General features: G+C 41.6%; 2 protein-coding genes and 1 non-coding gene across 4 annotated transcripts; all 3 read left to right on the top strand.

Moving 5' to 3' along the window:
- The first annotated feature begins 6 nt into the window (after positions 1-6).
- Positions 7-12,740, top strand: LOC115200366 (prominin-2). 2 transcript variants are annotated; one of them, XM_029763377.1, is made up of 24 exons: positions 7-93; positions 431-681; positions 1,023-1,069; positions 1,604-1,815; positions 1,962-2,082; positions 2,228-2,291; positions 2,413-2,502; positions 3,953-4,137; positions 4,363-4,431; positions 4,561-4,624; positions 5,838-5,988; positions 7,376-7,534; positions 7,833-7,956; positions 8,089-8,264; positions 8,445-8,529; positions 8,723-8,869; positions 9,057-9,128; positions 9,218-9,307; positions 9,477-9,530; positions 9,676-9,756; positions 10,018-10,086; positions 10,730-10,819; positions 11,000-11,106; positions 11,503-12,740. In XM_029763377.1, exons 2-24 carry the CDS (start codon positions 453-455, stop codon positions 11,660-11,662), a joined length of 2,646 nt encoding a protein of 881 aa, XP_029619237.1. In that variant the 5' UTR covers positions 7-93; positions 431-452; the 3' UTR covers positions 11,663-12,740. The 2 variants fall into 2 exon arrangements, with proteins under 2 accessions (XP_029619237.1, XP_029619238.1); XM_029763378.1 differs by lacking the exons at positions 7,833-7,956; positions 8,089-8,264.
- trnag-ccc (transfer RNA glycine (anticodon CCC)) lies at positions 11,959-12,029 on the top strand. The gene has a single exon. It is a non-coding gene; the product is annotated as a tRNA-Gly (tRNA).
- Positions 12,741-13,360: 620 nt separating the features above from the next.
- LOC115200367 (nucleolysin TIA-1-like) lies at positions 13,361-23,465 on the top strand. Its single transcript, XM_029763379.1, has 11 exons — positions 13,361-13,611; positions 14,524-14,620; positions 15,200-15,298; positions 16,651-16,705; positions 18,767-18,854; positions 19,011-19,086; positions 19,235-19,343; positions 19,504-19,599; positions 19,688-19,772; positions 19,889-20,030; positions 20,143-23,465. Exons 1-11 carry the CDS (start codon positions 13,580-13,582, stop codon positions 20,293-20,295), a joined length of 1,032 nt encoding a protein of 343 aa, XP_029619239.1. The 5' UTR covers positions 13,361-13,579; the 3' UTR covers positions 20,296-23,465.
- Positions 23,466-27,808: the final 4,343 nt, after the last annotated feature.

The raw sequence follows: 27,808 nt of genomic DNA, 5'->3' as shown, positions 1-27,808 counted from the left end.
ATCATCGAACACAATCACAACACAATCAGAGAAACTTAGAGAACGCACTGTTTCCATGTTTATGGAGGAACCTCGCTCTTCATTCAATTGAAGGTAATACTAGATTTCAGTTATGCCAATTGACTGATAATAAGTGACTTTTGGTTAGGTAATTCTATTAGGCTAAATTAAGATTGCAATTTTTTGGTCTTGGTATATCATTGGATTTGTGTACTGCTGCACCACTATACAAACACTAAAGCTTAGAATAATTACATTAACTGATTAAAAACATAATCCTGATTTAAACAAACAAACTACTTCTACTACTACTTTTACTACTACTGCTGCTGCTAATATTATCATCATAATCATTCAACACATTGTCACTGTCACTGTCATCATCATTATTATGATCATCATATGTTTGTGAATCTGTGACTCTCTGCAGGACATCAAGTGCCTGATGAACCATGGGGCCGAGGCTCTCTCATGGCGGTTGGCTGTGGGTGTTCATGTCCCTACTGGGTGCTGCAGACTGCACTTACCACTGCCTCAGCAGCAGCAGTGACACGCAGCCTTTCCTCTCCTTGACCCAAACTCAGACTTGGCCGGTGGAAAGCGATGGTGGTTGCTTGAAGCCCCTGTATAACTTTGCCAAGCTTTTCCTTGAGTCAGTACAGCCAAATCCTTTCCCGGAAGGTAAGCAAGCAACATTGATGAGGCTTAACTTTACACTGTCTGTTGCACAGGGAATTGGGGCAACCTTTTGAAAGCCCACATTCTTAGAACACACTGCGAGTTCGTTGCACTGTGAGTGACTTACTGTAAGCATTCTAATAGCTGTCCTACCTACTGAATAGCCATATGATGTTAACATCTGCTACTTCCCTTTATTGACCCTGAAATTATACTACTTAGAAGACAGAAGTAAAGAAGTATTGTGACACAGAAACAATATAACAATGGCTAGATGTCCTAAAAAATTGCTACTTTCCCTTGGCTTAGTACAAAAACCAAACCTGTATGGTTTCTATTTTCAGATATCATCTCTACAGCTTTAAAGACTGAACAACTAGATATTCCACAGGTATGTGCTTCCTATGGTCTGTCTCTATGGTGTTCCCTGGCCTTTCTTATGTCTTCCTGTTTCAGACATATTCCTGATTTAAATGTTGCATATTATACCTTCATGGACAAGATGGTCTGCTATGCCTTTACAATCATATCCGCTCGACAGATAATTTCAGAACCTCTGTCCCACACTGGTAACATTACTGGTCGTTGCAACTGATTTCCTCCTCCTACAGTGGGGGTAACATTATGTAATGCATGTTTTTTTAGCAGACACTCTTATCCAGAGAGACTTACGGTTAGGTGCCTTGTTCAAGGGCACATTGACAGATGTTTCAGCTACAGAGCTCAGGGATTTGAACACCCAACTGGTTAACCGCTAGGCTACCTACTGCCTCTTACTCTAAGGGATAATTATCTCAATCAGATTTTCGTCAATGGATAACACCATTCTGAACTTTATGAAGTATTTGCTATTTGAAATGGTTGTTGCTTATGATGTAATCTTGGTGGTTTTGTTCCGCAAAACTCCCCTCTTTCCTCTCAACAGCTGGTTCGGTATGAGGCTGGATACATAGTGTGCTTGCTCTTGGCTGTAATTTACCTGCTCGTGATGCCAGTTGCCGGTGGAGTTCTTGCCTGGGGGCATTTCCATAGCAGGAAGGTAGAGGTGAACAACACTCAGTCATCATCATTAGCATCCCTCTACCATCAGGACATCGGTGTAGCAGCTTGCCTTGTTCTTGTCAACATATTACTCCTGTAAGAAAGTATACACACGCACGTATGCACACACACAGGCACACACACGCACACACATGCACACATATGAAGTTATATAATTACACTGTATGACTATAGATGGATATTGAGTGACGTGTGATTTCTTCCTATGTATGTGTGTTTAGGACAGGGTTGATCCTGGCTTTCACCGTGAACAGTCGAGTCAGTGAGAACATGCACCCAGGCCTGTATCATGTAGAGACCAGCGCCAGGATCATTGAAGACTCTCTAACTTCAATTACACAGGTCTGGCCAGCAAACCATAACACATCATACCACTCTGTCTTCCTGGAATTCGTTTTTGATAGTTGGTTTATTCTGGGAATTAGCATTTTGGAAATATACAGTTGTAGCCCTAATGCACTCTCTTTGCTTACTTTTTTCTGTACAGAAAATGAAGGTCATTATGGATCAGTATTCCATTCCCAAAGCAAAAATCTCAAAGGAAATAAATGGTAAATAAAGTTGATAAGGTGTAGTTAGTTGATGTAGGGGTCTTACTTGATCTGTTTTATAAATAAAATGTTGCCTATCTTTCAAAAAAATGTAAGTATGTGGACAATCTGTACTTTACAGATGCTGACAACATCATTGGTGCAACAATCATCTCCTCTTTCAACACCGATGTCATTGAAGATCTCACAGACTTATCTGCCTCCATCGAAGGTGTGTTTCGCTACAATATTGTTTTAAAATGTTTATTTCACCTTTATTTAACCAGGTAGGCTAGTTGAGAACAAGTTCTCATTTACAACTGCGACCTGGCCAAGACAAAGCAAAGCAGTGAGACACAAACAACAACACAGAGTTACACATGGAATAAACAAACATACTGTACAGTCAATAATACAATAGAAAAAGTCTATATACAGTGTGTGAAAATGAGGTAGGATAAGGGAGGTAAGGCAATAAATAGGCCATAGTGGCGAAATAATTACAATATAGCAATTAAACACTGGAGTGACAGATGTGCAGAAGATGAGTGCACAAGTAGAGATACTGGGCTGCAAAGGAGCAAAATAAATCAAATAAATAACAGTATGGGGATGAGGTAGTTGGATGGGCCTAGAGCTTGACAATATACCTAGAGCGCAACAAAATTCTGCCCAGGGGAGCAGGTCAGCTGTACTTTTCCTGCTCCTGATGGTAGTTGCTGCTGGAGTTCTTGCTTGGAGGTGTTTCCATAGCAGGAAGGTAGAGGTGAACAACACTCAGTCATCATTATCATCATAACTCTACCATCAGGACATTAGTGTGACAGCTTGTCTTGTTCTTGTCACCATTTATTCCTGTAAGAAAGTATACACACATGCCCACGGACATACATAGATGCACACGGACATACACACACACATTCATATCATACTCAAATGCTAAATATTTTGCTGAAATGCATTGTCTTACGCCTGACTTAAGACAAGGCAATACACCTTGTCAACTATTGTGACAGATTTGATTGGTAAATTCAGTTCATATGTAAACCTGTTAGATGTTTTGTAGTGATGAGTTAGTACAATCCAGGGAGTGCCATTGGCTTGCACTCTAGCATACTTTAGCTACCATGATCACAGTCAGACAAAGGTATTCATTGTCTCTCATCCAGAGAAGATATCTGATTACATACACAAAACAAAGTCCTGTCTTCTCAACAGACACAAAAACCAGGGTCTGTATTCATAAAGCACCTTTGAGTAGGTGTGCTGATCTAGGATCATTTTTTATTTTTTTTTACATTTACATCATTTCGCAGACTCTCTTGTCCAGAGCGACTTACAGTAGTGAATGCATACATATCATACATTTTTTCTCCGTACTGGTCCCCCGTGGGAATCAAACCCACAACCCTGGTGTTGCAAACACCATGCTCGACCAACTGAGCCACACGGGACCTTAGATCATTAGATCATAATGAATAAGAGGGGGAACCTGATCCTAGATCTGCTCTGAGACACTTTACGAAAAACAGGCTATGGCCACCAGTCAAAATCAGTATCTGCCACCCAGTACTTAATCAGACATTGTTTCTAATGTTTTATTAAAGTACGGGATCTGACTGAATCTCAGTGACTTTCATTTCCTTCCCCATGGGCCTGTGTGTCTGTTTGTATGGACACAGATGCTATTGGAACCTTTGAGAACCTGCAGCTGTATCAGACAACCAGGACAGACCTGCAGGCCAATCACACAACCCTGCAGAACGGCATCCAGGGACTACAGAGCCGAGTGGAGAGTCTGGTTAAATGCCCTACCTGTGACGTCCCCAACCCTAGCAACCTGACTACTGTTGCTAACTACTACCTGGTATGAAAAATGGTACCCTTTTCAATATTTAGTGCAGTAGTTTTTGAACAGGGCCCATTTGAACAGGGCATCCAATGTGTCTTTCTCCAATGTTGTTTTCTTGTCTGTCAAAACCAAGGAGATGATGGAGACCGATATAAAAAATAACATTTTCCCAGTGTATGTTGTATAATATGTCTGGTACTGAATGATGTTACAGTGTCTATTCTGTGTTTGTCATTGTAGATCCCCAGTGTGGATGACAAGTTGAATGATATGCCACCTGTATCCAGCCTCGCAGGCCTCATTGAACAGGTGGGCATACAAACAGGATTAATTTAACCACCCCAGAATGGTAATGTTTGCAAAACTATTCTTGATATGTTTTTGCATTGGACTGGAGAAAATCAAACTGAAATAATGTTTTTATCGGTTGTCTTCTAGGGGAACCTAACCTTCCATGCCATTCCACAAAAGTGCTCAGAGCAAGTGGCTCCCACAATAGCAGGTGAATTTGAAGACGGCCTTCTTGTTCTTCATTATTATTCGCTATATTTAATTATGTCTAATGACCAAGTAAATGGCTGCAAGGCATAAATGTGCAATTTATCAAAACCTCTCTCTCTCTCAAATCAAAGTGTATTGGTTGCGTACACAGTTTAGCAGATGTTATAGCAGGTGCAGTGAAATGCTTGTGTTACTAGCTCCTGACAGTGCAGCAAAAATGTTGAAAAATACACAAATAATAATGAAAACCAGAAACAAGAAATCACGAATGTCAGAACGAATCCATGTAACAACCCAAATAACACTGTATCAGTAGTCTAATACAATCTATGCCTATATATACCAAAAATATATACTAAGAATGATATGCACGTCATTAGATATATTACAGTGAGCTTTGTTGAGAATCCGGTGTATAAATAAACAGTGGAACAAAATGCAATGTACAGTAGTAGATATACTATATATACACAAGTATGTGGACATCCCTTCAAATTAGTGGATTCGGCTATTTCAGCCACACCCGTGGCTGACAGGTGTGGCTGTCAGCACACAGCCATGCAATCTCCATAGACAAACATTGGCAGTAGAATGGCCTTACTAAAGAGCTCAGTGACTTTCAACGTGGCACCGTCATAGGATGCCACCTTTCCAAGAAGTCTGGAGAAGTTTGGGGAAGACCCTTTCCTGTTTCAGCATGTCCCCGTGCACAAAGCAAGGTCCATACAGAAATGGTTTGTCGAGATCGGTGTGGAAGAACTGGACTGGCCTGCACAGAGCCCTGACCTCCTTTGGGATGAATTGGAACACTGACCTCGAGCCGGGCCTAATCGCCCAACATCAGTGCCCGACCTCACTAATGCTCTTTTGGCTGAATGGAAGCAAGTCCCTGCCTCAATGTTCCAACATCTCGTGGAAAGCCTTCCCAGAAGAGTGGAGGCTGTTATAGCAGCAAAGGGGGGACCAACTCCATATTAATGCCAATGATATTGGAATGAGGTGTCCACATACTTTTGGTCATGTAGTGTATATTAGAATGAGCTATGTGAAGAATCTCTCTCTCTCTCTCTCTCTCTCTGTGTGTGTCTCTCTCTGTCTCTCTCTCTCTCTGTCTCTCTTTCTCTATCTCTGTCTCTCTCTGTCTCTCGCTTTCCTTCTCTCCTTGTCACTACTCTATTTCTGAACCTGCTGCCCTCTGTGTCTGGTTGACGTAGCTCTCATGTCAGTGCTGAATGAAACCCAAGAAGAGTTGCTGAACACCAGCCATAGGTTCCCCTCGCTGGAGTCTCTCATTGAGGCTGTGTCTGACTGTAGAACCACTGTGAGACGCTTTGCAGACCCAGTAGATTACTACGACTTTGTCAGGTAACATTTTGCTGAGTTCCAAATGGTACCCTATTCTCTATATAGTAAACTACTTTTGACCAGGGCCCACAAGTTGTGCACTATGTAGGGGATAGGGTGCCATTTGTGATACAGCCTATGACTATCATGGAACATTTATCACCAGAGTCATAAAATCATATCAATGCTGTCAGTTGTTAATCTCTCGTGGACAGACCACGTAAACAGAAATTGTGCCATAGATTTGTCCTGTTACAACGGGATGCATGAGGTCAGCAGCATTAGTTCCAGTGCTTGGGTTTTTTATCGCTGGTTATTCGGACAAATCACAATGTGATGTTAGCATCTTTCGAATATCTGAAAGTTAAGGGACATTTGGCCCATAGACTTGCCTGTAACATTGAAAGAGAAAGGGTGGAGCTCTTCGTTCCGGTTCCTAACCTCGTACTATCGCCCACGGTTCCTAACCTCGTACTATGGGCCCACAATTTAATTGAGCATCTGACCAATTACGCAAGATTTTTGTTCTCGATTAATCAAGATTAGTCTGTTGTTAAAGGCCCAGAGCCGTCAAATACGTTTTTCCTGTGTTTTATATATATTTCCACACTATGAGGTTGGAATAATACTTTGAAATTGTGAAATTATGGTAATGTTGTTTTAGTGTAAGAGCTGTTTGAAAAGACCGCCTGAAATGTAAGCTTATTTTGCATGGGTGGGTATTTGGACCGCTTGGCGACATCACCAGGCGGTAGGAAGTGAATAGACAAATAACAAAGAGAGTTTCAAACCTCTCTGCCAATAAAAGCTTGTTTTCAGGTTACATATCTCTATTAGGCTCCTCCCATTCGGCTCCTCCAATTAGGGCCCTCACTTAGACCACTCCCTGACAGTCCTAGCAAAATTCTTACTAGATATATAGCTTTTTGCTAAGGAGCTATTTTTGTTTATTTTTTACCATTTTAATTAAAAACATTTGCAATAACGTACTTAATTGTTACCCAGAAATTATTTGAGATTGAGAACAAAAAACAGCTGCATTGGACCTTTAATACTAAGGTGTCATACCATACAGATACAGAAGCCTAATGAACCTGTCTACCACATTACAGGCATGGTTCCCTTAGCAGTCAGTAGCTTAGGCACATATTAGTGTATTGTAAACTCTTTTCCATGTGACTGATACGGTATTTTGATTATCTCAGTCACTTACAGTATCTCAAGACATACAAAACAAATTTGATAGCGTTTACCCATAGACTTCTGTATGCATCTGTCCCCTTTGTCTTCCCCTATAGGGTCACACATATTTTTCCATCATTTATAAAATAATGACATGTTGACATACTTTTTGCTGAAAGACACTGAGGTGGATTGATGCCAGTGTGCTCTCTGGCGCGCTCTCCAGGTGGGCAGTGTCATTGACACTCTGCATGGTGATGCTGGTCATAGTGGTTCTGATGGTGGCTGCTCTCTCTCTGGGACTGCCTGTGTTCTTCTACCCTACGATTTACTCCACATACCAAGATGCTCGACTGGAACACACAGCAATTGGCCTGTATAGAGCGTAAGTGAAGTATACCTGATTTAGCATATGTAACCTGTGAGAAGATACAGGTATTCTTAAAACATCTCAGATTAGGACATTTTATCTAGGATCAGTTTTTGCTTTAACACCACAATGAATATGATTACATGGACAGGGTGGGCTTCATTTGATCCTAGATCAGCACTCCTGCTCTTTGGCGTTTTATGAATACTGGCCATGAGATCCAGTCCTGTCCTCTTCTGACATGGACCGGTTTTCTCCTAACATTATTGACTGTTTTTCTTTAATTGTGTTGTTTTCTGTCATCATTCCACAGAGCTGTAGTAGCGAGCTTCGTGTTCTCTGGGCTTTTCATCCTCTTGGTCTTTATTGTGTTGTTTTTCGGGGGGAATGCCCACACCCTGGGCTGCCGGAGCTGGACCCATGGACAGCTCTTTGGGGTCAGTGAGGGCCCCTATGGAGCTAATGGGAAATATATGTGCATAGATAAAACCTTATAGTTATTTAACTTAAATTAATACATACACAACTCGTTAAAATGATTTTCTCCCCCGTTGTCATTTCTATCACAGTTCTTAGACCAGCAGAATAATATTTTCAGCAGCCTAAACAACATCAGTCAAAGCTTCAACAGCAGTCAAGGCTTCAACACCAGTCAAAGCCTCAACACCAGTCAAAGCCCCAATATCAGTCAAGAGACCAACTCTGAGACCCACCAAATTAAGCCCAGCACCTCAGCAATATACCAGTGAGCTCTCAATTGCTGCTCAATGAGCATCTGTCCTTTCATGTGCTACTGCCCCTCGCATTCCACAATGATGCTCAGTCACAATCACATTGTCTCAGACCGTTAAACTGGATAACAGCTTTTGTACCCTCTGTTTCTGGGTTTGGTCATACATTCCTCTGTCTGTGCTCTTTGTTTCAGTGGCTGTAAGAGTGGACAGTCATTGTTCCACAGCATGCACATGGAGCAGCACTTTGACCTGGAGGACTTCCTCAATGCCAGCAAGGTGTTGTCCAATTTGTCATCTTGTCATATTTCATTTGTTTTCTGTTCAAAAATCACCCTGTGTGTCTAAGGTACTGTTACTACTGCACCTTTGATTACAGAATATTTACATTTTCAAATGGCATATAATAATGATACTGTCTGTGCCAGTTATTTAATATGTGCCTGGATGTTTCTCCTCTCATTTGTTGTAGTACTTGGATGGATTAAATGAGACTGCTCAGAATATGACAGTCAACCTGGATGGCTTGAAACTGCTACCTGACAATGGCAGACAGGGTCTGCTGAGCTTTAAACAGTGTGGGATAGACAGCATCAACTACCATGAGCTATTACTGATGGTATACACAGGAGCAGCAAATTGTGTGTGTGTGTGTGTGTGTGTGTGTGTGTGTGTGTGTGTGTGTGTGTGTGTGTGTGTGTGTGTGTGTGTGTGTGTGTGTGTGTGTGTGTGTGTGTGTGTATGTGTGTGTGTGTCAGAAAGCTCCATATTTATGTTGTCCATTTATCAATTTATCGTCTCTGTAGCTAAGCACACCAGTTGTGAAGACAGACCTTGGAGTATTTGCCGATGAACTGGATAAGAAGTCAGAAGTTCCTGTAAGTATGTCTTGGTTTAGGTAACAAATAAACCTCAGAACACAATGGACCATGTAAATTGCAATGCATGATTATTTTCTTCACATCAGGCAAATGCTGGAATTAAGGAAGATTTGAAAAAAGAGGCAGAAACAACCAGATATCTGAACACCATCGTTAAGCAACAGCAGACAAATGCAGTGAGTTTATTTTGACACTTATTGTCATCCCAACCACAAACATTTATAAGTGTTAATGTTCCACCTCAAAATAAGCACATAGATTTTTTTCCAGAACTATTTAGACTCGCTCAGTCCTAACATTGCAAAGTATTTTATTGCCTCAAATTTGAATGTTTTCACTACTCAGGCAAAGATGAGCCAAATTGTGAGGGCCTTGAAGACTATCAGCACAGTCTACAAGGTAGAGAGAGTACTGTCACTATCTGATGATGATCCCTTTGAGATAAATAACCACTGAGTTGTGTCTGTGTGTCTGTGTGTGTGTTTTAATGTGATTATTTGAGTGTGGTGATCAATCCCTTAACAACTAATTCATCTCACTCTAGGCTAATGTAGACAAAACTCTGGAAAGTTTGACCCAGACAGAAGTGGCACTCCACAACCAGGTTCCTTACATTGTGGGAAATGTAAGACCAAAATTCAATTGTTTTCCATTATTCTCTATGCACTTGGTCAAGGACTACATTATAATTAATTGTATACAGGAAAGTTGAAAGTAGAATAGCTCTGGTCCAGAATGTTGTGTGTGGCACGTTACCACATGTAACGCCCTGGACCAGAGCTAAATGTGGAGCTGCTCTTAGAAGTTATGATGAATGACACTGCCAAAACTTTTCAGGGGTCATAGTTATAATGGTTCTAGACTGAGGTGAGGTTTTTCGCTGCAGGTGTCTCAGTGTATCATGGAGAAAGGAGAACAATCCCTGCTTCGGTACCTAGATTGGGTCCGTCATGCGGTAAGTACTGTACTAATATGCCATAGAATTACAGAGATAATAATAACACTTAGAAACACTGTGTAAACCAGAATGGGTACTTTGGGTAGGTAATTGCTCATGTCACTGTTTTATTATAGTCGTGTTTTAAAAATGTACATCATTGTTATGGTGTTGATGTACAGGACTGTGCAGTTATTACTAGCACAACAAATGTCATACAGAAACAATTTCACTGGCAGGCACCTTGTTGCTGCCTCTGAGCATTACATTTGGATACCGCTACAGAATAATCTCTCCCCAAAGTGTTTGCAATAGTACGGTCAAAAGGACAGTTGTTCCTATACCATGATTCTTGAAACAGTGGAATATTGTTTCATAATGTCATGCTGCTAGGGTGTCAATAGACGTGAGGACATCCCATGTGTTTGGTTTTAAAGAGGGTACATTGAATAAGTGACATGACAAGAAACATATTGCTTTGATGGATTGGTTATCATAGCTCCTTTCATCGCCATACAATAACTGTCAATGTACATATGTACAGTAGCCTACATACAGGACATCAGCATATATTACATCATTTTTCTATGCACATTAGTCTCTATGGAGAACAATAGACTAGACCTACTCGATAATTGATAGTGTATTTTCCCATGTACAGATCTTATATAAGGTCCTGGATTGCCATTGGCTTGCTGTGTCACTGGACAATGTGTATACAGCAGTCTGTCTCAATGTGGTTGATCCATTGGTGAGCGTTTTCTCTATTACTATATCCCAAACACACCATGCCATCTGATCTCACTCTCTCTCCCGCTGCCTCTCTTCCTTTCTTTTTCTGTCTTTCTCTTCCAATCAATCTGAGCATGTTACTCATCTCTGTCTGTCTGTCTCTCTTCATCTCTATGTTTTTGTTTCTCTCTGCATGAAGAATGCATTCTGGCTGTGTCTGGGATGGTGTTGTGCATTCCTGGTCCCTGGAGTGATCTTCAGCATCTATACAGCCAGGCGATTGAAGCCAGAGCCCACCTTCATTAGGTGAGAGAACCTTGCTCAGAACACTGATACAACGTCCTCCTCATATAACTAGAATGAATAGAACTAGAATAGAACTCATTCTAGTTTTGTGGTACTCCTTTCAACTCTATGTATGAGTAGTGTCCATGTTAACCTGACTGCATGGCATGGGCGCCTAGCAATTATCTACTGTCTTTATTGGCTACCACTGAATTGCATCATGAGACAAATCTCTAACCATATTTGCTCATACGTTGTGCTATAACACTAGTATGGTTGACGCCAGCTTTAGCGCGCGGTGTAGTCACGTGGGTCACTCGTCAGCCCGGCTACTAAAATATAAAACGCCCTTGCTCTATAAATGTAGTTCAACATAGCACTGTCGTTTTAATCATATATTGCTGTTTATATCTGCAGTAAGGATACATTCATCTTGCCTAAGAAGAAGACAGAGAATATGAAATGCCATACAGAGAAAGCTGCATCCAACAACTACATGAGCTTAGAAGAAGTCCATAAGATGAACATGGTTTCTGAATACATCAAAAGCAAAAAATGTGAAGACTATGACACTTGAATTTAAATGCAAAAAAAGGTGATATCCCATATGGAATCTAATCTTGTCGATTATAGTAATAATTGAACAACTGGGCTAGCTAGCCTCTATAATTCATCTGAAGCACATGCCTATGTAATCAAAAGCGAAGGCCTATTTAATCTGATAAATAGGCTTATTCGTTCCTATTAGTTTTTTATACTAAGTTTTTATAATGAATTAAACACGAATACATGTATAATACAAATAATTGCATTACTAAAAGCATTACCTGTCTCTTATTACTATTATCATTGTCTGTATCCCCTATACCATCAGCGCCGCTGGTGTAATGGTATCATGGAAGATTCCCATTCTTTCGACCCGGGTTCGATTCCCGGGCGGCGCATAATTTTTGTTCTCGCCAAATTCCAAATCAAAAAGTATTGTGAAGAAACTAAAATATGTATTGAGTAATAGATCCACCATCACCTATGTATGTGGATGCTTTCATCTCACATGAGAGCGAACCAAAGATTTTCAAAAGTCTAACTTCTAAACCCACCCTGTCCCCACTCAAGGGGAGTTTGGATTTGCAAAAAAACACATTTACAATTCACACTTGTATATATGTGTGTAATAAGACAAATATAAGCACCGACGAAATTATTATTGTAGAATTATTGCATTGTCAACCCTTATCTCTGTCACTAACGTTAGCTACAATGTTGCTGGTTGTGATCAGTCACGCGAGTTTCCCATACGTGTTATTTTTTGTTCAACACCATTTTAAAAATTGTTTTTATTCATAATACAAAATAATCAACAACTTACATCGCTACATCAAACATGTCTAACAAAACACAACACAGGTAAACAAGAAAATATTAAATACATACAAAAAAAAAATATATATAAATAATAATAATAAAAAAACAATTCTAGTGCAATTGTATTCACTCGGGAAAAAAATCATTATGATGATTCAGGTTATTTTTGTTATTCACTAGGGATAGATTATTAAATTCAATCAAAAATATTTGTAATTTTGGTATAGAATTCTGGAATTTTTGTTTGTGTATAAAGTATTTGGCAACAAGAATAAAAAAATGCACAATCATTTCAATGGTCTTGTTATTATTGCAATAGTAACATATTATATCCTTCATGTCAAAAACATGGGTGGTGTTCAAAATGGTAAATAACTATTCTGCAATGTTTTCCCAAAATTATATCACAGATTTACATTCATAGAATAAGTGAGTCCGATTTTCAAATTTTTCACAGAAAACGCAGATATCATCAATGGCCACAAATTTGGACAACATAGAATTACATGGACATATCTTATGTAGAATTTTAAAGTGCACTTCCTTAAGTTTGTTTGGTATACAATATTTACATTTAGCAGACGCTCTTATCCAGAGCGATTTACAGTAGTGAATGCATACATTTCACAAATGTTTTTCCGTACTGGTCCCCCGTGGGAATCGAACCCACAACCCTGGCGTTGCTCTACCAACTGAGCCTCACGGGACTATATTTGTAAGGCATCAACCAAGTTTTACCCTGACAATGTCAGGATTTGTTCATCATCAGTGTCCTGGTTATGTCACTTAAAAGGTCGTCATTATAAAACGCAAGATTACAAGCAGATTTGGTTTCGAAATAGTGATTTTACTGACCCCTGCAGCTGAAGTGTGTTACACATTATTTGGTCCATTCATTGCGCATGCGACCGTGGACATCCGCTCTTATTTTCCGCCATCTTCTACTTCGGTTGTGCACCCATTGTTCATACAAGCTGATCACGGCTGGTTTTCAGTCAGCGACTGAGGTGATTTGTGCCCCTTTTTATAAATACTCCTCGAAGTCTGCATGAACTGTATCAGAAAGTGCGTGTGTATCCCTCCAACTACCATACACTGATTACTCTCGCAGGGCACGACCTACGAAAACATGATGATGGACGACGAACAGCCCAAAACCCTGTAAGTAACTAACGTTAACGCGGGCTGGCTAGCCAAATCATTTCAGTAGCTAGCTACTTTACATGTGTCTATAATAAAGTATGTTCCAGCATTTAAAAACGTCCATGTACTCATGTCTTGTTATCTGGCAATGTGTGACCATTATTGATGCAGAAAGTAGATAGTGTAACTCAGTCGGGCCAGTCCATGGCTCGAGCCTTGTCAGAACACATAGTTGGCTAACTAGCTGCTCGTTCGCTTTCGCCGAAACGAAAACTAGTTCTAGTTAGCTAACCAGCTAACGTTAGCTACCTACGTCTCAAAAGACTAGCTATGTATATATCGTTCTAACAAGCTAACTACTAGCTAGTTACTTGATATTGATTTGATTCACATGTCCATAACAGAAATTAGCTACTACTGTTACTTTTAACGTTACCGTCTTGTCAAAGCAGCAATCATTGGCTAACTTTCAGCTAACAACGTTACTTTCGTGGCAAATATGCAGAGACAAACGTGTCATCCACTAATTTGTGCCCTGGCGTCAGCCAATTTGCCCAGTATTACATTTAATCGGTAACTAAAATTATGTTATGGACTTATTGAGTTTCATATGTTACCTAGCTGGCTAACTAGCTTCCATCCACACATTCCAACAAGCGAGGCCCAACTCCAAGCGTCATGCAATGCATGCCTTTCTACCGGCTGCTGGGGATGATAGCCACGTCAACGAGAGTCCGTTTTTTTGGGACGGCCAGAAGTTGCTTTAAACAAAATATGCGTCAAACGCAAGAATTAGTTGACTCAATGAAGTAACTGTCTACTGTTCTGGCTAATTGTAAGTGCAGCAGTGCACCCTACATTTTGCTTCCCTGGAAGAAGTAGCTAAACTTGCTTAGAACTTCCTAGTCACGTGCTTGTTTTTCCCTCCAGGTATGTAGGGAACCTGTCTAGGGATGTCACTGAGCCCCTCATCCTACAGGTTTTCACACAGATCGGCCCCTGCAAGAGCTGTAAAATGATTTTTGATGTGAGTATTCCTGGACCCAAGAGAGAATTTGTATGATATTGATTGACAGTTGTTTATTGTCAATGGTGATGGGTAACTGTCTAATGAGAACATGTGGCTAATGCTGTTGACAGACCTTGCTTTGGATTCAATGAGTGTGGTTACATGCACACAATAATGCAATTATTGTGGATAGTTGGATTAATATATTAGTTGCTTGATTATGTTCACCATGTTCTTTTTGGGAAGCATATTTGTATGTGAAAGCTTGTAAGACTCGTATATTCAATTGTTCCGAACACACTCGCTCTAAAGAGGGAGGCTCGCTCGGCTGGTGCAAGCACATACGCAGATCAAACGCGGCAGGAATCCTGAATTTAAGGTGTTTACATGTCCTAATGATTTGAAAGATTGCTAAAAACAAATACTGGTTTTAATCGCCGTATGCTTACATGGTTTTGACCTTATGCTGATTTATGATAAGCAGAGTAAGGTGTTTATATGACTTGCATAATCTGCCTACTGCCACGATCAGTTTAATATCGCGTTATTAGTGTGCATGTCAACATACTCATTGTAACTCTTGTTGTTCTCTTACAGACTGCAGGCAATGATCCATACTGCTTTGTGGAGTTCTATGAACACAGGCATGCTGCTGCTTCGCTGTCTGCCATGAATGGACGTAAAATTATGGGTAAGGTAAGCTATCGTATCTACAAGCTGAGTTGGGATGGGTGAGTTATGGTTGCAGAAGTTTGAGCAACCAGTAGGCAAAAACTATGAGGGTTAGCTGTGTCAGGCAGTGAGTTTCTCAACAATGTTGAAATGGCAAAGTCATGAATTGATTTGCTTTATGAGAATGGCTTATTCCGACTTCCCGTCCATAGGTAAGTGCTTTGATTCCCCAGATTAAATAAGACTGAAAGATGTGATCTGATTCCAAATATAGGCCTAACCACCACAGTTGGTTCCGATACTGACTACCAGGCATGTTCGTGTATAATATCTATGATCCTATTACTCCAAATATGGAGTAGGTTAGTTCTGTTGTATGGACATCAAGTGCATTTCTGTCTTAGTGATTGATTGACTATATATTAGAGATTAAAATGTTCTTGGCCCATTGCTGTTTTCTTTTTCAAAACCAATCCATATTCTATTTTTTATTTATTTAACCATTATTTAACTAGGCAAGCCAGTTAAGAACAAATTCTTATTTACAATGACGTCCTACCTCAGCCAAACCCTCCCCTAACCCGGATGACGCTGGGCCAATTGTGTGCCGCCCTATGGGACTCCCGATCACGGCCGGTTGTGATAAAGCTAAAACAATTTCAGTACCTTTTCCAGACTCACAGCTTCACAATACATATAGGGTCTAACTTCAGGAGAAATATATTCAGTGCCAATTATTTTATCCTCAACAGGTAATGAAGGACAATTTGAGAAGTAATACAAGTTGATAATGGCACTGGTTTGTAAGTCCGTTGTTACTTGGACCTTTTACTCAGTAGTTTATGGTCCACTTTTTTATGGAGTGCACAGTTCCTCCATGTTCTGTTCTCTGCTTGTCACGGCATTGAGATTCACTCTGCGTTTGGTCAGGTGGCTCATTTGTATCTCACAGACGGCACCACAACAACTGAGGTAGTAATATAGCCCACTGTATCAAAATTATATAAACATCTAGTCTGCTCACTCTCGCACTCTCAATTTAAGGGGTTTTATTGGCAATGGAAACATATGTTTACATTGCCAAAGCAAGTGAAATAGATAATGAAGAAAAGTAATTAAAAAAAAATAAGTAAACATTACTCACAAGTCCCAAAAGAATAAAGACATTTCAAATGTCATTATGTCTATATACAATGTAATGATGTGCAAATAGTTAAATTTGACCTGGCAACAGGTCACAAATCGCTTTTGCTGTGCACACTGGTATTTCACCCAATAGATATGGGAGTTTATCAAAATTTGCTTTGTTTTCAAATTCTTTGGTCTGTAATCTGAGGGAAATGTCTCTAATATGGTCATTCTCTCTCTCTCTCTAGGAGGTTAAAGTCAACTGGGCCACAACGCCAAGCAGTCAGAAAAAAGACACAAGCAGTAAGTGCCCAGCTACCCTATCAGTTAGTTCCATAGAAAAGTAGTGAGGTTCTCTCTGTAAATGTGGTCTTCCACACCATAGAGATACAAGTACATCTCTATATGGACAACTCCACTGTAACAGAATGATGCCGAGACTCAGAACTTTCTGTTTAAAATATATGTAAAAAAAAAAATTAATAAAAATTATTGCTAAGTTAAACAAACCATACAACTCTATGCAGAAGGACTACTTCGAACAATTTCCGCTGACGATTTTACAAAACACATTTACTTGAAGAACAGTGCAGATGAAAAGTTTGGTAAGAGAATTACTATTTGTGTGGTTTGTTCTGTCACTCTGTTACCAAACTTAGCTTCTGCACTGTTCTTCAAGTAAATGTGTTTTAGAAAAATGTTCAGTGATCATTGTTAAATGTAATCATTGTGCATAGAGTTGTATGGTTTTAACTTTGCAGTCATTGTTTTTTGTTTGACATAAACTCATCAAAAAAAGAAATGTCGTCTCACTGTCAACTGCGTTTATTTTCAGAAAACTTGACATGTAAATATTTGTATGAACATAAGATTCAACAACCAAGACATAAACTGAACAAGTTCCACAGACATATGACTAACAGAAATTGAATAATGTGACCCTGAACAAAGGGGGATCAAAAGTAACAGTCAGTATCTGGTGTGGCCACCAGCTGCATTAAGTACTGCAGTGCATCTCCTCACGGACTGCACCAGATCGTCCAGCTCTTGCTGTGAGCTGTTACCCCACTCTCCACCAAGGCACCTGCAAGTTCCCGGACATTTCTGGGGGGAATTGCCCTAGCCCTCACCCTCCGATCCAACAGGTCCCAGAAGTGCTCAATGGGATTGAGATCCGGGCAGAACACTGACATTCCTGTCTTGCAGAAAATCACGCATAGAACGAGCAGTATGGCTGGTGGCATTGTCATGCTGGAGGGTCATGTCAGGATGAGCCTGCAGGAAGGGTACCACATGAGGGAGGAGGATGTCTTTCCTGTAACGCACAGCGTTGAGATTGCCTGCAATGACGACAAGCTCAGTCCGATGATGCTGTGACACACCGCCCCAGACCATGACGGATCCTCCACCTCCAAATCGATCCCACTCCAGAGTACAGGCATCGGTGTAACGCTCATTCCTTCAATGATAAACGTGAATCCGACCATCACCCCTGGTGAGACAAAACTGCAACTTGTCAGTGAAGAGCACTTTTTGCCAGTCCTGTCTAGTCCAGTGACGGTGGGTTTGTGCCCATAGGCAACGTTGTTGCCGGTGATTTCTGGTGAGGACCTGCCTTACAACAGGCCTACAAGCCCTCAGTCCAGCCTCTCTCAGCCTATTGCGGACAGTCTGAGCACTGATGGAGGGATTGTGTATTCCTGGAGTAACTCGGGCAGTTGTTGTTGCCATCCTGTACCTGTCCCGCAGGTGTGATGTGCTGATCCTGTGCAGGTGTTAGACGTGGTCTGCCACTGCGAGGACGACCAGCTGTCCGTCCTGTCTCCCTGTAGCGCTGTCTTAGGCGTCTCACAGTACGGACATTGCAATTTATTGCCCTGGCCACATCTGCAGTCCTCATGCCTCCTTGCAGGGTGCTTAAGGCACGTTCTTGCAGATGAGCAGGGACCCTGGGCCTCTTTCTTTTGGTTTTTTTTCAGAGTCAGTAGAAAGGCCTCTTTAGTGTCCTAAGTTTTCATAACTGTGACCTTAATTGCCTACCGTCTAAGCTGTTAGTGTCTTAACGACCGTTCCACAGGTGCATGTTCATTAATTGGTTTATGGTTTATTGAACAAGCATGGGAAACAGTGTTTAAACCCTTTACAATAAAGATCTGTGAAGTTATTTGGATTTTTACGAATTATCTTTGAAAGACAGGGTCCTGAAAAAGGGATGTTTTCTTTTTTTGCTGAGTTTACATTTTAAAGGGAAAAATCAGTCTCTGCATCGTTCTGTTAACATGGAATTGCTCATATCTCTCAATTTCTTCACAATGTGCTGCATCCAGCAAGGAGTCACAATTGTCTCTCATGTCCTCCCAACAGGTCATTTCCATGTCTTTGTTGGAGACCTCAGCCCCGAAATCACAACAGATGATGTCAAAGCTGCCTTTGGCCCATTTGGGAGGATATCGTATGTACCTTAGACATGAATGTTATCTGCTCTATCACAGGGTTACATTGGATAGCTTAAAAGTCCTGAAGAGTAATTGGTGGGATATCAGTCAGTAGTTTGTTTACATGGTCACATTACTCCTTCTTATTGAGTGAATGGTGTGTTTCTCCTCAGGGATGCTCGTGTGGTCAAAGATATTGCCACAGGGAAATCTAAAGGCTATGGTTTTGTCTCTTTCTTCAACAAGTGGGTAAGTGTTACAGATGGATGTAATCACTTATGGGGGGGTCATAGTAACTCATAATGGAGGAGTTTCCTGTAAATGTAGTCAACATTATCCTTTGGTATTTGGGTGTGTAGATGGGTCATATGATGAATTTCTCTTTTACTACCCACAGGATGCAGAGAATGCCATTCAGCAGATGGGTGGCCAATGGCTAGGCGGCAGACAGATCAGGACCAACTGGGCCACGAGAAAACCCCCAGCCCCTAAAACCACCTATGAAAGTGAGTCCAGGCAAGATAGGCATTGGTTTCCAGCGCATTTGTCATTGAGAAGAAATTTTAGGTTTTTATCTTATATTCTCTATTTTATCCTCTAACACTGGTTCTTATTTTGTTGAATGGTAATGTATTTTATTAACTTTCATTCTCCTGTTCCCAATAGCCAACACCAAGCACCTGGCCTTTGATGAGGTAGTGAACCAGTCAAGCCCCAGTAACTGCACTGTGTACTGTGGGGGAGTCAGCACCGGTCTAACGGGTTGGTAGTCTGTCATTCAACTGTTTACTTTCTGTGGGGTGTGTGAGAGAGAATCAGGTCTTTGACATGCCTCCCTCCTGTTTTCTAGAACAATTGATGAGACAGACCTTCACCCCCTTTGGACAAATCATGGAAATCCGTGTGTTCCCAGACAAAGGATATTCCTTTGTGAGGTATGCCATGAGATCAAAAATGGCTGAACCTCTGACAAAGACTTAGTATCATTGAAATACAATTTTCTGCATATGTTTCCCAGTACCTAGCACCATCTTTTGACTCCTCTGTTCAGGTTTAACTCTCACGAGGGAGCAGCTCATGCCATTGTGTCTGTGAATGGGACTTCGATAGAGGGACATATGGTGAAGTGTTACTGGGGTAAAGAGACCCCGGACATGATTAGCTCTATGCAGCAGGTTCAGCAAGTTCCCCAGGTATGGAGCAAGAGCCAGAGGCTTCCACTCATCGGCATAGCTTATGCACAGCTTACGCACGCATGCATACACAGGCACACACTCTTACACTGTTGTCCTCTCTCCCCTGCAGCAGAACAAAGTGGGCTTTGCAGCCCAGCCCTATGGCCAGTATGCCCAGTGGTACGGCAATACCCAGCAGATTGGCCAGTACGTCCCCAACGGGTGGCAGGTACCCACCTATGGCGTTTACGGCCAGGCCTGGAACCAGCAGGGTTTTCAGTAAGTACACAAGGGCATCTGCAGGGCTCCCCTCCTCCAGCAACAAGGGCTGCAGCTGAATGTCTGAGTGTCCTCGGCTGGGCTTCCCAAGGACAGCTGGGCTCCAGCCCAGTCGCCTGCAGCTCTGGCCAGGGGAAGGAAGGAGCCAAAGATGTCCTCCAACCTTCACCCTCGCCACCATATCCAGCTTATGAGGACAAAGACAAAAAACGCATTTAAAAAAAGCTATAATCAAAGATTTCGTTTGTGATTTATTGGTCAAGATAACAGCAATTTCATCCTTTTTTTCCCATTTGAGTTTGATCTTCTTTTTTTTAAATAAAAAGAGCATTAATTAATGTCCTTTTTGGCTTTTCAAAATGGCCACTATTCTGGGTCTAATTGGACTTGTCGCCAGATGTGAGTGTCTGCTCAATGAACTACATCGTCCTAGACTGAGGAAACTGGGATTGTTGAATACACAGAAAGTGACCTGCTGCCCTGCCCTCTGAAGCTTTTCCCAGTGCAGAGGGATACTTCTTAGTGTGCCCGTGTCGCATCCACGTTATTCCTTTTTTTAAGTGCCATGTCATCTTTTGTTACTTTATGCACACTTTTGTTTTTACTCTACGAACTTTAATTTGCCCTTAATTTGTTGAATATGATTATTTTTTTATTTTTTTCCTGAGGAGTTAAAAGACATTGCTACTTGAAATGGGATGTTGTATGAATTTGTGTTGGTAGATTATAGCTACGTTTGAAATATGACTGGTCATTTGCTTGTCTCCAAATTGGTAGAATTGGGTTTGACAACAATCCTGTTAACTGCTCTTTATAACAGGAGAAACATTGATAATGAGTTTACCACAGCAGTTTTTTTTTGTTCTTGTTTTTCTATAATCTAGAGGACCATAGAATGGAGTAACTTGGAATAATTAGCTGAAATCCTAAATCTTACTGTTTTGGAAATAGAAGTTGCAGAGTAACTTAACTAGATTGCATGTAAACATCCCCCCCAAATTTTGTGAGACACAGAGTCCATGCAAATATTCTTACGAGGACATAGTAGGCTACGTAGAAAAATAGTTAAGCAATAATGCCTGGGAATTCTAGTTGACACGGGCTGTTCTGAGACTGATTTTGTTTTAAATCCTAATCTTTCTGAGCTACAGGTTCTCCTCTAACTCTTACTACATTGAGCTCATCAGTCACTGTTGCCAATACCTGATGTACTGACCGTTCAAATGTTAACTTTTCCCTTCAGGTATTTGTTGCATAATGGATGTTGCTAAAGATTTGATCAGGAAAAACATAAGTCAGGAATGGGGTTTTGGCATGAAACAGTCACATTTTTGTTATTCATTTGCAGAGTTACAGGATTCAGGGAAGAAGTTTGAAATTCATCTTCAAAGCCAAATTTAAACCAGCTAGTCCCGCTTCAGCCGCTCTGCAACATTGACCCATTTCAGCAACTTCGGGTTGGATACGAGGAGTCAAGACACACGCAAAATACCATCCTTCGCTCTGTTTCCCTTTTCAATATCAAATCCCTTTCTCCCTCTCTCTCTCCCTACCATTATTCTCTGCTGTCTTAGTTTTGTGCTGATCCTCTGACATACCCTGGCCCTCGTGTTCTCGCACATTCTCTCAGCTGGCGCTTGCTCAGTTCATTTGTTGTGTGCGTTCTGCTTGAGTCCCAAATGGCTCCCCTATGTAGTGCACTACTTTCTATCAAGGCCCTGGACTAAAGTAGTGCACTATAAAGGAAAAAGGGTGCCGTTTGGGATTAAGCCTGTCTTGCCGCTGTCACCTCTTTAACCTGCTGGTGTTTTTTCCTCTCTCCCCTGTTTGCAGTCACTTACCGGACAGTTCTGGGTGGACAGGTGTGAGTGCCCTCAGTAATGGTGGGGTTAACGAAGTTACACAGGGATTGAATGGGAGTATGCTAGCAAACCAGGCCAGTATGGGAGCCACAGGATACCCCACACACTGATTGGGCGGGGTGTAGTCAACTTTTTACTGGCTACTGGAGCACCACAGGGATCTGTGTTATGTCCCTGCCTCTTGTGGCAGACTAAGACTTGTTGGTACATGGAATTTGAAGGGGAAGTTGACCTCTGCTAAAGCTCGTGATACTGATTTCATAGGAGGTTAAGGGGAGCCATGGAGGACTGGAATAAAGCACACAGGTATTATGCTGCCCTTGTTAGACGGACTGTACATGGCCAGTGCGGTACCATTTTAAATTACTATCACTTAAGGAGAGACTTTAGGATTTGCGCCATTGTTGGTATGTTTACAGTGTCTCAAACCCATTTTCATAAGGACTTGAACAGTCAAAATAAATTGCTTTTGATTTAAGATTAATAATCCATTTAGAGTTTTATGCAATGAATCATGTAAAAAGTAACGGATCCTTCACTTTTTTTTGGTTTGAAGTAATAAAATGGGTTACTTTTTTTCTTGCATTTTCTTTTCAATTCAACCAATTGCAGGGATATATGCCACTGCTTTCTTTCTGTAATATTGCACAATATTGTCTTGTTTTTACAAATTTAATTTCCAAGAAGTTTATTTTTTGCATTCCACCTTTCCCCTTTATTTCTTTTGGATGGCCTCAACATTTGCTTGATGTGTAAATAACCATACCTTTATTTCAAGCTGTATAAAGGAAAATCCAAATGTTCACTAAGGGAGCTTGTTTGCTTTCTTTGTTTTGATAACTGAAGATATTAAACATTTATTAGTAGCAGCATTATCAAATGCAGATCCATGGTAACTAGCATAGTGATACATGTACATCCAGGAAGGGAAAAGACAGCATTGCTATGCAGTGCAAAAATGAATACAATTTTTACTTTGAATAGTAATTCTGTGCATAAATTGAGTTTTCTGCCATTTTCTATGATGTAAGATCAGTATTTTTTTATGGGAAAACCTGAATGAATCTGAAATGTGTGCTGTTGCCCCTTGAACATGTTTTAATACAAGAGGGACCAGATCCATTGTGTTGCCTTATAGAGTTGATTGCTTTTAACGGACACAATATCATTAAAGATTAGGCAGTGCCTACAGACATTTCCAAAACTTTCGTTTTGAAAAGTGTTTTACTCTGGGGTTTGATAATGTTTCTGCTACTGTAATAACCAATGTGTTCTTGCTTTGTCCAATTAAATTGCTGATGTGCAAAAACAATTTTCTGAGTCCTGTGTGATGAGTAGAGTGGAAAATATTCAAAGTATTCCAAGTGCCTATAAAAGTTGGTTTTATTATGGAGGTTGAAGTGTGATGCGATCATAACAACCAAATCACACATTGAGGGGTGTAAAGGGCATGGGGAACAAACAACTTTAATATTTTCTTCCTTTCATTGTGGTTCTTGTAGTTGCACCACAGAACAATGAGATGTGTTTCACCAGATGTATAAATCTGAAGCATCAGGTTGAAATTTCCACTCCTCACTAAACATGGTCAGGAAAGAGAGCCATTTATTTGGGTTTATGTGCATCATTGGAGGAAGCCCAGTTCTGGCAGTGGGAGAGAATGGAGCAAGATGGAACTGGGCTGACAACGTGCTTATTTTCACAGCGAAGAAAAGCCCGATTTCAGGTTTCTGTTCTCACCTAAAATGTGTTTTTAACAGAGTGCACTAAGTTTTGTAGACATGTCCCATTGCCAAAGTTTCTGAAAATGTTGTTTACAAGGAGTGCAAGGGGCATATTGAGTTACTCAACAGGCGCACAGAGAAAGCATTCCCAAAAGAAAATATGTAAGTACATGACAATAGGAACTTGCTTGCTCACCTTGTTCTGCCCACAATTTTTATTTTTTATTTAACTTGGCAAGTCAGTTAAGAACAAATTCTTATTTACAATGACAGCCTAGGAACAGTGGGTTAACTGCCTTGATCAGGGGCAGAACCACAGATTTTTACCTTGTCAGCTCAGGGATTCGATCTAGCAACCTTTCGGTTACTGGCCCAACACTCTAAACACTAGGCTACCTGCCGCCCCACTATGATTAATTTGCTCCCAATGAAAACGATACAGATGAACTATCTTGGATTAGTTATAAATATATTTGGTTGTACCAAATATTTTCTATAACTAACCCAAGATGTTTTATAACTAACCCAAGATAGAACAGAGCCTGTTGTGGGAGTAAATTAATCATAGTAGGCAGAACATGCAAGGAGGTGGGCAGAGCCAAGCATGAGCTAGTGAGATCCTATTGGCGTGTTTTTGTCCATTAAAATAACATCAAGTTGATCAGAAATACAGTGTAGACGTTAATAATGTAAATGACTATTGTAGCTGGAAACGGCAGATTTTTAATGGAATATCTAATGGAATAGGCATACAGAGGCTAATTTTCAGCAACCATCACTCCTGTGTTCCAATGGCACGTTGTGTTAGCTAATCCAAGTTTATCATTTTAAAAGGCTAATTGATCATTAGAAAACCCTTTTGCAATTATGTTAACACAGCTGAAAACTGTTGTTCTGCTTAAATGAGCAATTAAACTCACCTTCTTTAGACTAGTTGAGTATCTGGAGCATCAGCATTTTTGGGTTCGATTACAGGCTCAAAATGACCAGAAACAAATAACGTTCTAATGAAACTCATCAGTCTATTCTTGTTCTGAGAAATGAAGGCTATTCAATGTGATAAATTGCCAAGAAACTGAAGATCTCGTACATCGCTGTGTACTACTCCCTTCACAGAACAGCGCAAACTGGCTCTAACCAGAATAGAAAGAGGAGTGCGATGCCCCGGTGCACAACTGGGCAAGAGGACAAGTACATTAGTGTCTAGTTTGAGAAACAGACACCTCACAAGACCTGAACTGGCAGCTTCATTAAATTGTACCCGCAAAACACCAGTCTCAATGTCAATAGTGAAGAGGCGACTCTAGGATGCTGGCCTTCTAGGCTGAGTTCCTCTGTCCAGTGTCTGTGTTTTTTTGCCCATCTTAATCTTTTCTTTTTATTGGCCAGTCTGAGATACGTCTTTTTCTTTGCAAGTACCCCCCCCCCCCCCCGATGCGCTGTGCCGTACCCCTCCTAGTCGATGAGGTACTGAAGACCCCCCGCCCGGCGCCTCCAGGACTTCACGAACCGAGTACGCCGGACCTCCCTCAATGTCCAGAGTAGGAGGCATGGCGTCACTGGGTCCAGCTTCAGCGAGGGGACCAGGCACCACTGGCCTGAGGAGAGACATGAAAAGTTGGGTTAATGCGGTTATCAGCAGAGAGTTGCAAATGGTACGTTACCTCATTAACCCTACTCAGGACTTTAAAATGGCCCCACAAACCGCGGGCTCTGCTTCCGGAAGAGCAGGGGCAGGTTCCGGGTGGAGAGCCAGACCCGGTTGCCTGGAGAGAAGACAGGCGCCTCATTGCGGTGGCGGTCGGCCGGTTCCTTGTGCCAATGCACAAGACGAGTGTAGCTGAAGACGAGTGTGAGCAGCGTTCCATGTCTCCGCCGAAACCACTCGTCCACCACAGGGGCCTTGGTCTGGCTCTCCACCTTCCCATTAGCTTCAGGACGGTACCCGGAGGTGAGACTGACCGTGACCCCCAGGCGTTCCATGAACGCTTTCCATACGTGATCTGACACAATGTCCTCCGGGATCCCATAGTGCCGGAATACGTGCGTAAAAAGAAACTCTGTGGTTTGCAAGGGAGCCCAGGCAGAGGAAGGAGGCGACAGGCTTTGGAAAACCGGTCACAACGACGAGAACGGTGGTGTTCCCCTGGGAGGGGGGAAGGTCAGTGACAAAGTCCACCAAGAGGTGAGACCAGGGTCATTGTGGAACTGGCAGGGGAAGGAGCTTTCCATAAGGGAGGTGTCTGCGTGTCTTTGACTGAGCACAGATGGAGCAGGAAAAGACGTAAACCTGGGCGTCCCTAGCCAAGGTGGGCCACAGTACTTCTCAGTCAGGCAGGCGATGGTATGGCTTATCCAAGGATGACCCGACACAGGCGCCGTGCGCCCCCAGGTAAGGCGCCGTGTGCAGCCGTGCCCCTGTTCTCCGGGCACTGTGCAAGTGCAGGTTCCGTGCGCAGGGCCTGCCGTATGTCGGCGTCCAAGTCCCACATCGCATGATGATACGGGATGGAGGGATGATGGGGGTCTTCTCTCCCTCCCTCTCCTCTGCGTCATAGAGGCGAGACAGAGATGTGCCAGCACGGGAGCAGTGGGGAAGTGTGCCTTTAGTGTCTTGAACGGCCTCTCCGTCTCCGCCGTCCAATGAAGCCGCTGGTGACCTCCTCTCAGCAGGGCCACCAGCAGGAAGGTAAGAAGTGCGACCACAGTGCTGATGCCCTGATGAACCTCTGGAAATAGTTGGCAAACCCCAGGAATCACTGGACTGCTTTCACAGAGTTGGGGATGGGCCATGACCTGACAGCGCTGACGCATTGCTCCTCCATCTCCACTCCCTCTGTGGATATGATGTAGCCCGAAAAGGACACGGACTGCTGGAAAAACAAACACTTCTCTTGTTTAACATATAGATCATGCTCCGACAGTCTTCCCAGCACAGACCTGACTAACGAGCACAGAACTAAACCACTATGCCCCGTCCCAGCATGTCCCGAAACACTTCGTTAACCTCTCTAGGGGGTACCGTCCCACCCGGCAAACATCCAGTGAAATTGTAGAGCGCCAAATTCAAAAACAGAAATACTCATTATAGAAATTCATAAAACATACAAGTGTTATACATCGGTTTAAAGATGAACTTCTTGTTAATCCAACCACGGTGTCAGATTTCAAAAAGGCTTTACGGCGAAAGCATACCATGCGATTATCTGAGAACAGCGCCCAGCAGACAAATCATTACAAACAGTTTCCAGCCAAGTAGAGGAGTTACACAAGTCAGAAATAGTGATAAAATGAATCACTTACATTTGATGATCTTCATATGGTTCGATAAAGTCCCTCTTTATATCCAAAAACCTCTGTTTTATTTGTGCGTTTTGTTCAGTAATCCACAGGCTCAAAGGCAGTCATAACAGACAGACGAAAAATCCGAAAAGTATCAGTAAAGTTCGTAGAAACATGTCAAACGATTTTTATAATCAATCCTCAGGTTGTTTTTAGTCATAATAATCAATAATATTTCAACCGGACAATAGCTTTGTCAATATAAAAGGAAAACAAGAAAGGCATGCTCTCGGTCGTGCGCATGAAAAACCTCTGGGACACTGAATGGTCCACGCATTCAAAGTGGTCTTACTCTCTAATTTTTCAGAATACAAGCCTGAAACAATTTCTAAAGACTGTTGACATCTAGTGGAAGCCAGAGGAAGTGCAATTTGAGTCCTAAGTCAATGGATACTGTAATGGCATTCAATAGAAAACTACAAAAATAATAAAATCCCACTTCCTGGATGGATTTTTCTCTGGTTTTCGCCTGCCATATCAGTTCTGTTATACAAACATTAGACATGTTTTCTAGTATATGCATATTCTAGCTTCTGTGCCTGAGTAACAGACAGTTTACTTTGGGCATGCTTTTCATGCGGAGGTGAAA

The sequence above is a fragment of the Salmo trutta genome, chromosome 9, assembly GCF_901001165.1.
Source record: "Salmo trutta chromosome 9, fSalTru1.1, whole genome shotgun sequence".
Taxonomy (NCBI): Eukaryota; Metazoa; Chordata; class Actinopteri; order Salmoniformes; family Salmonidae; genus Salmo; species Salmo trutta.
Note: the sequence above shows the minus strand (reverse complement) of the source record. Positions and strands in the feature narration are given on the sequence as shown.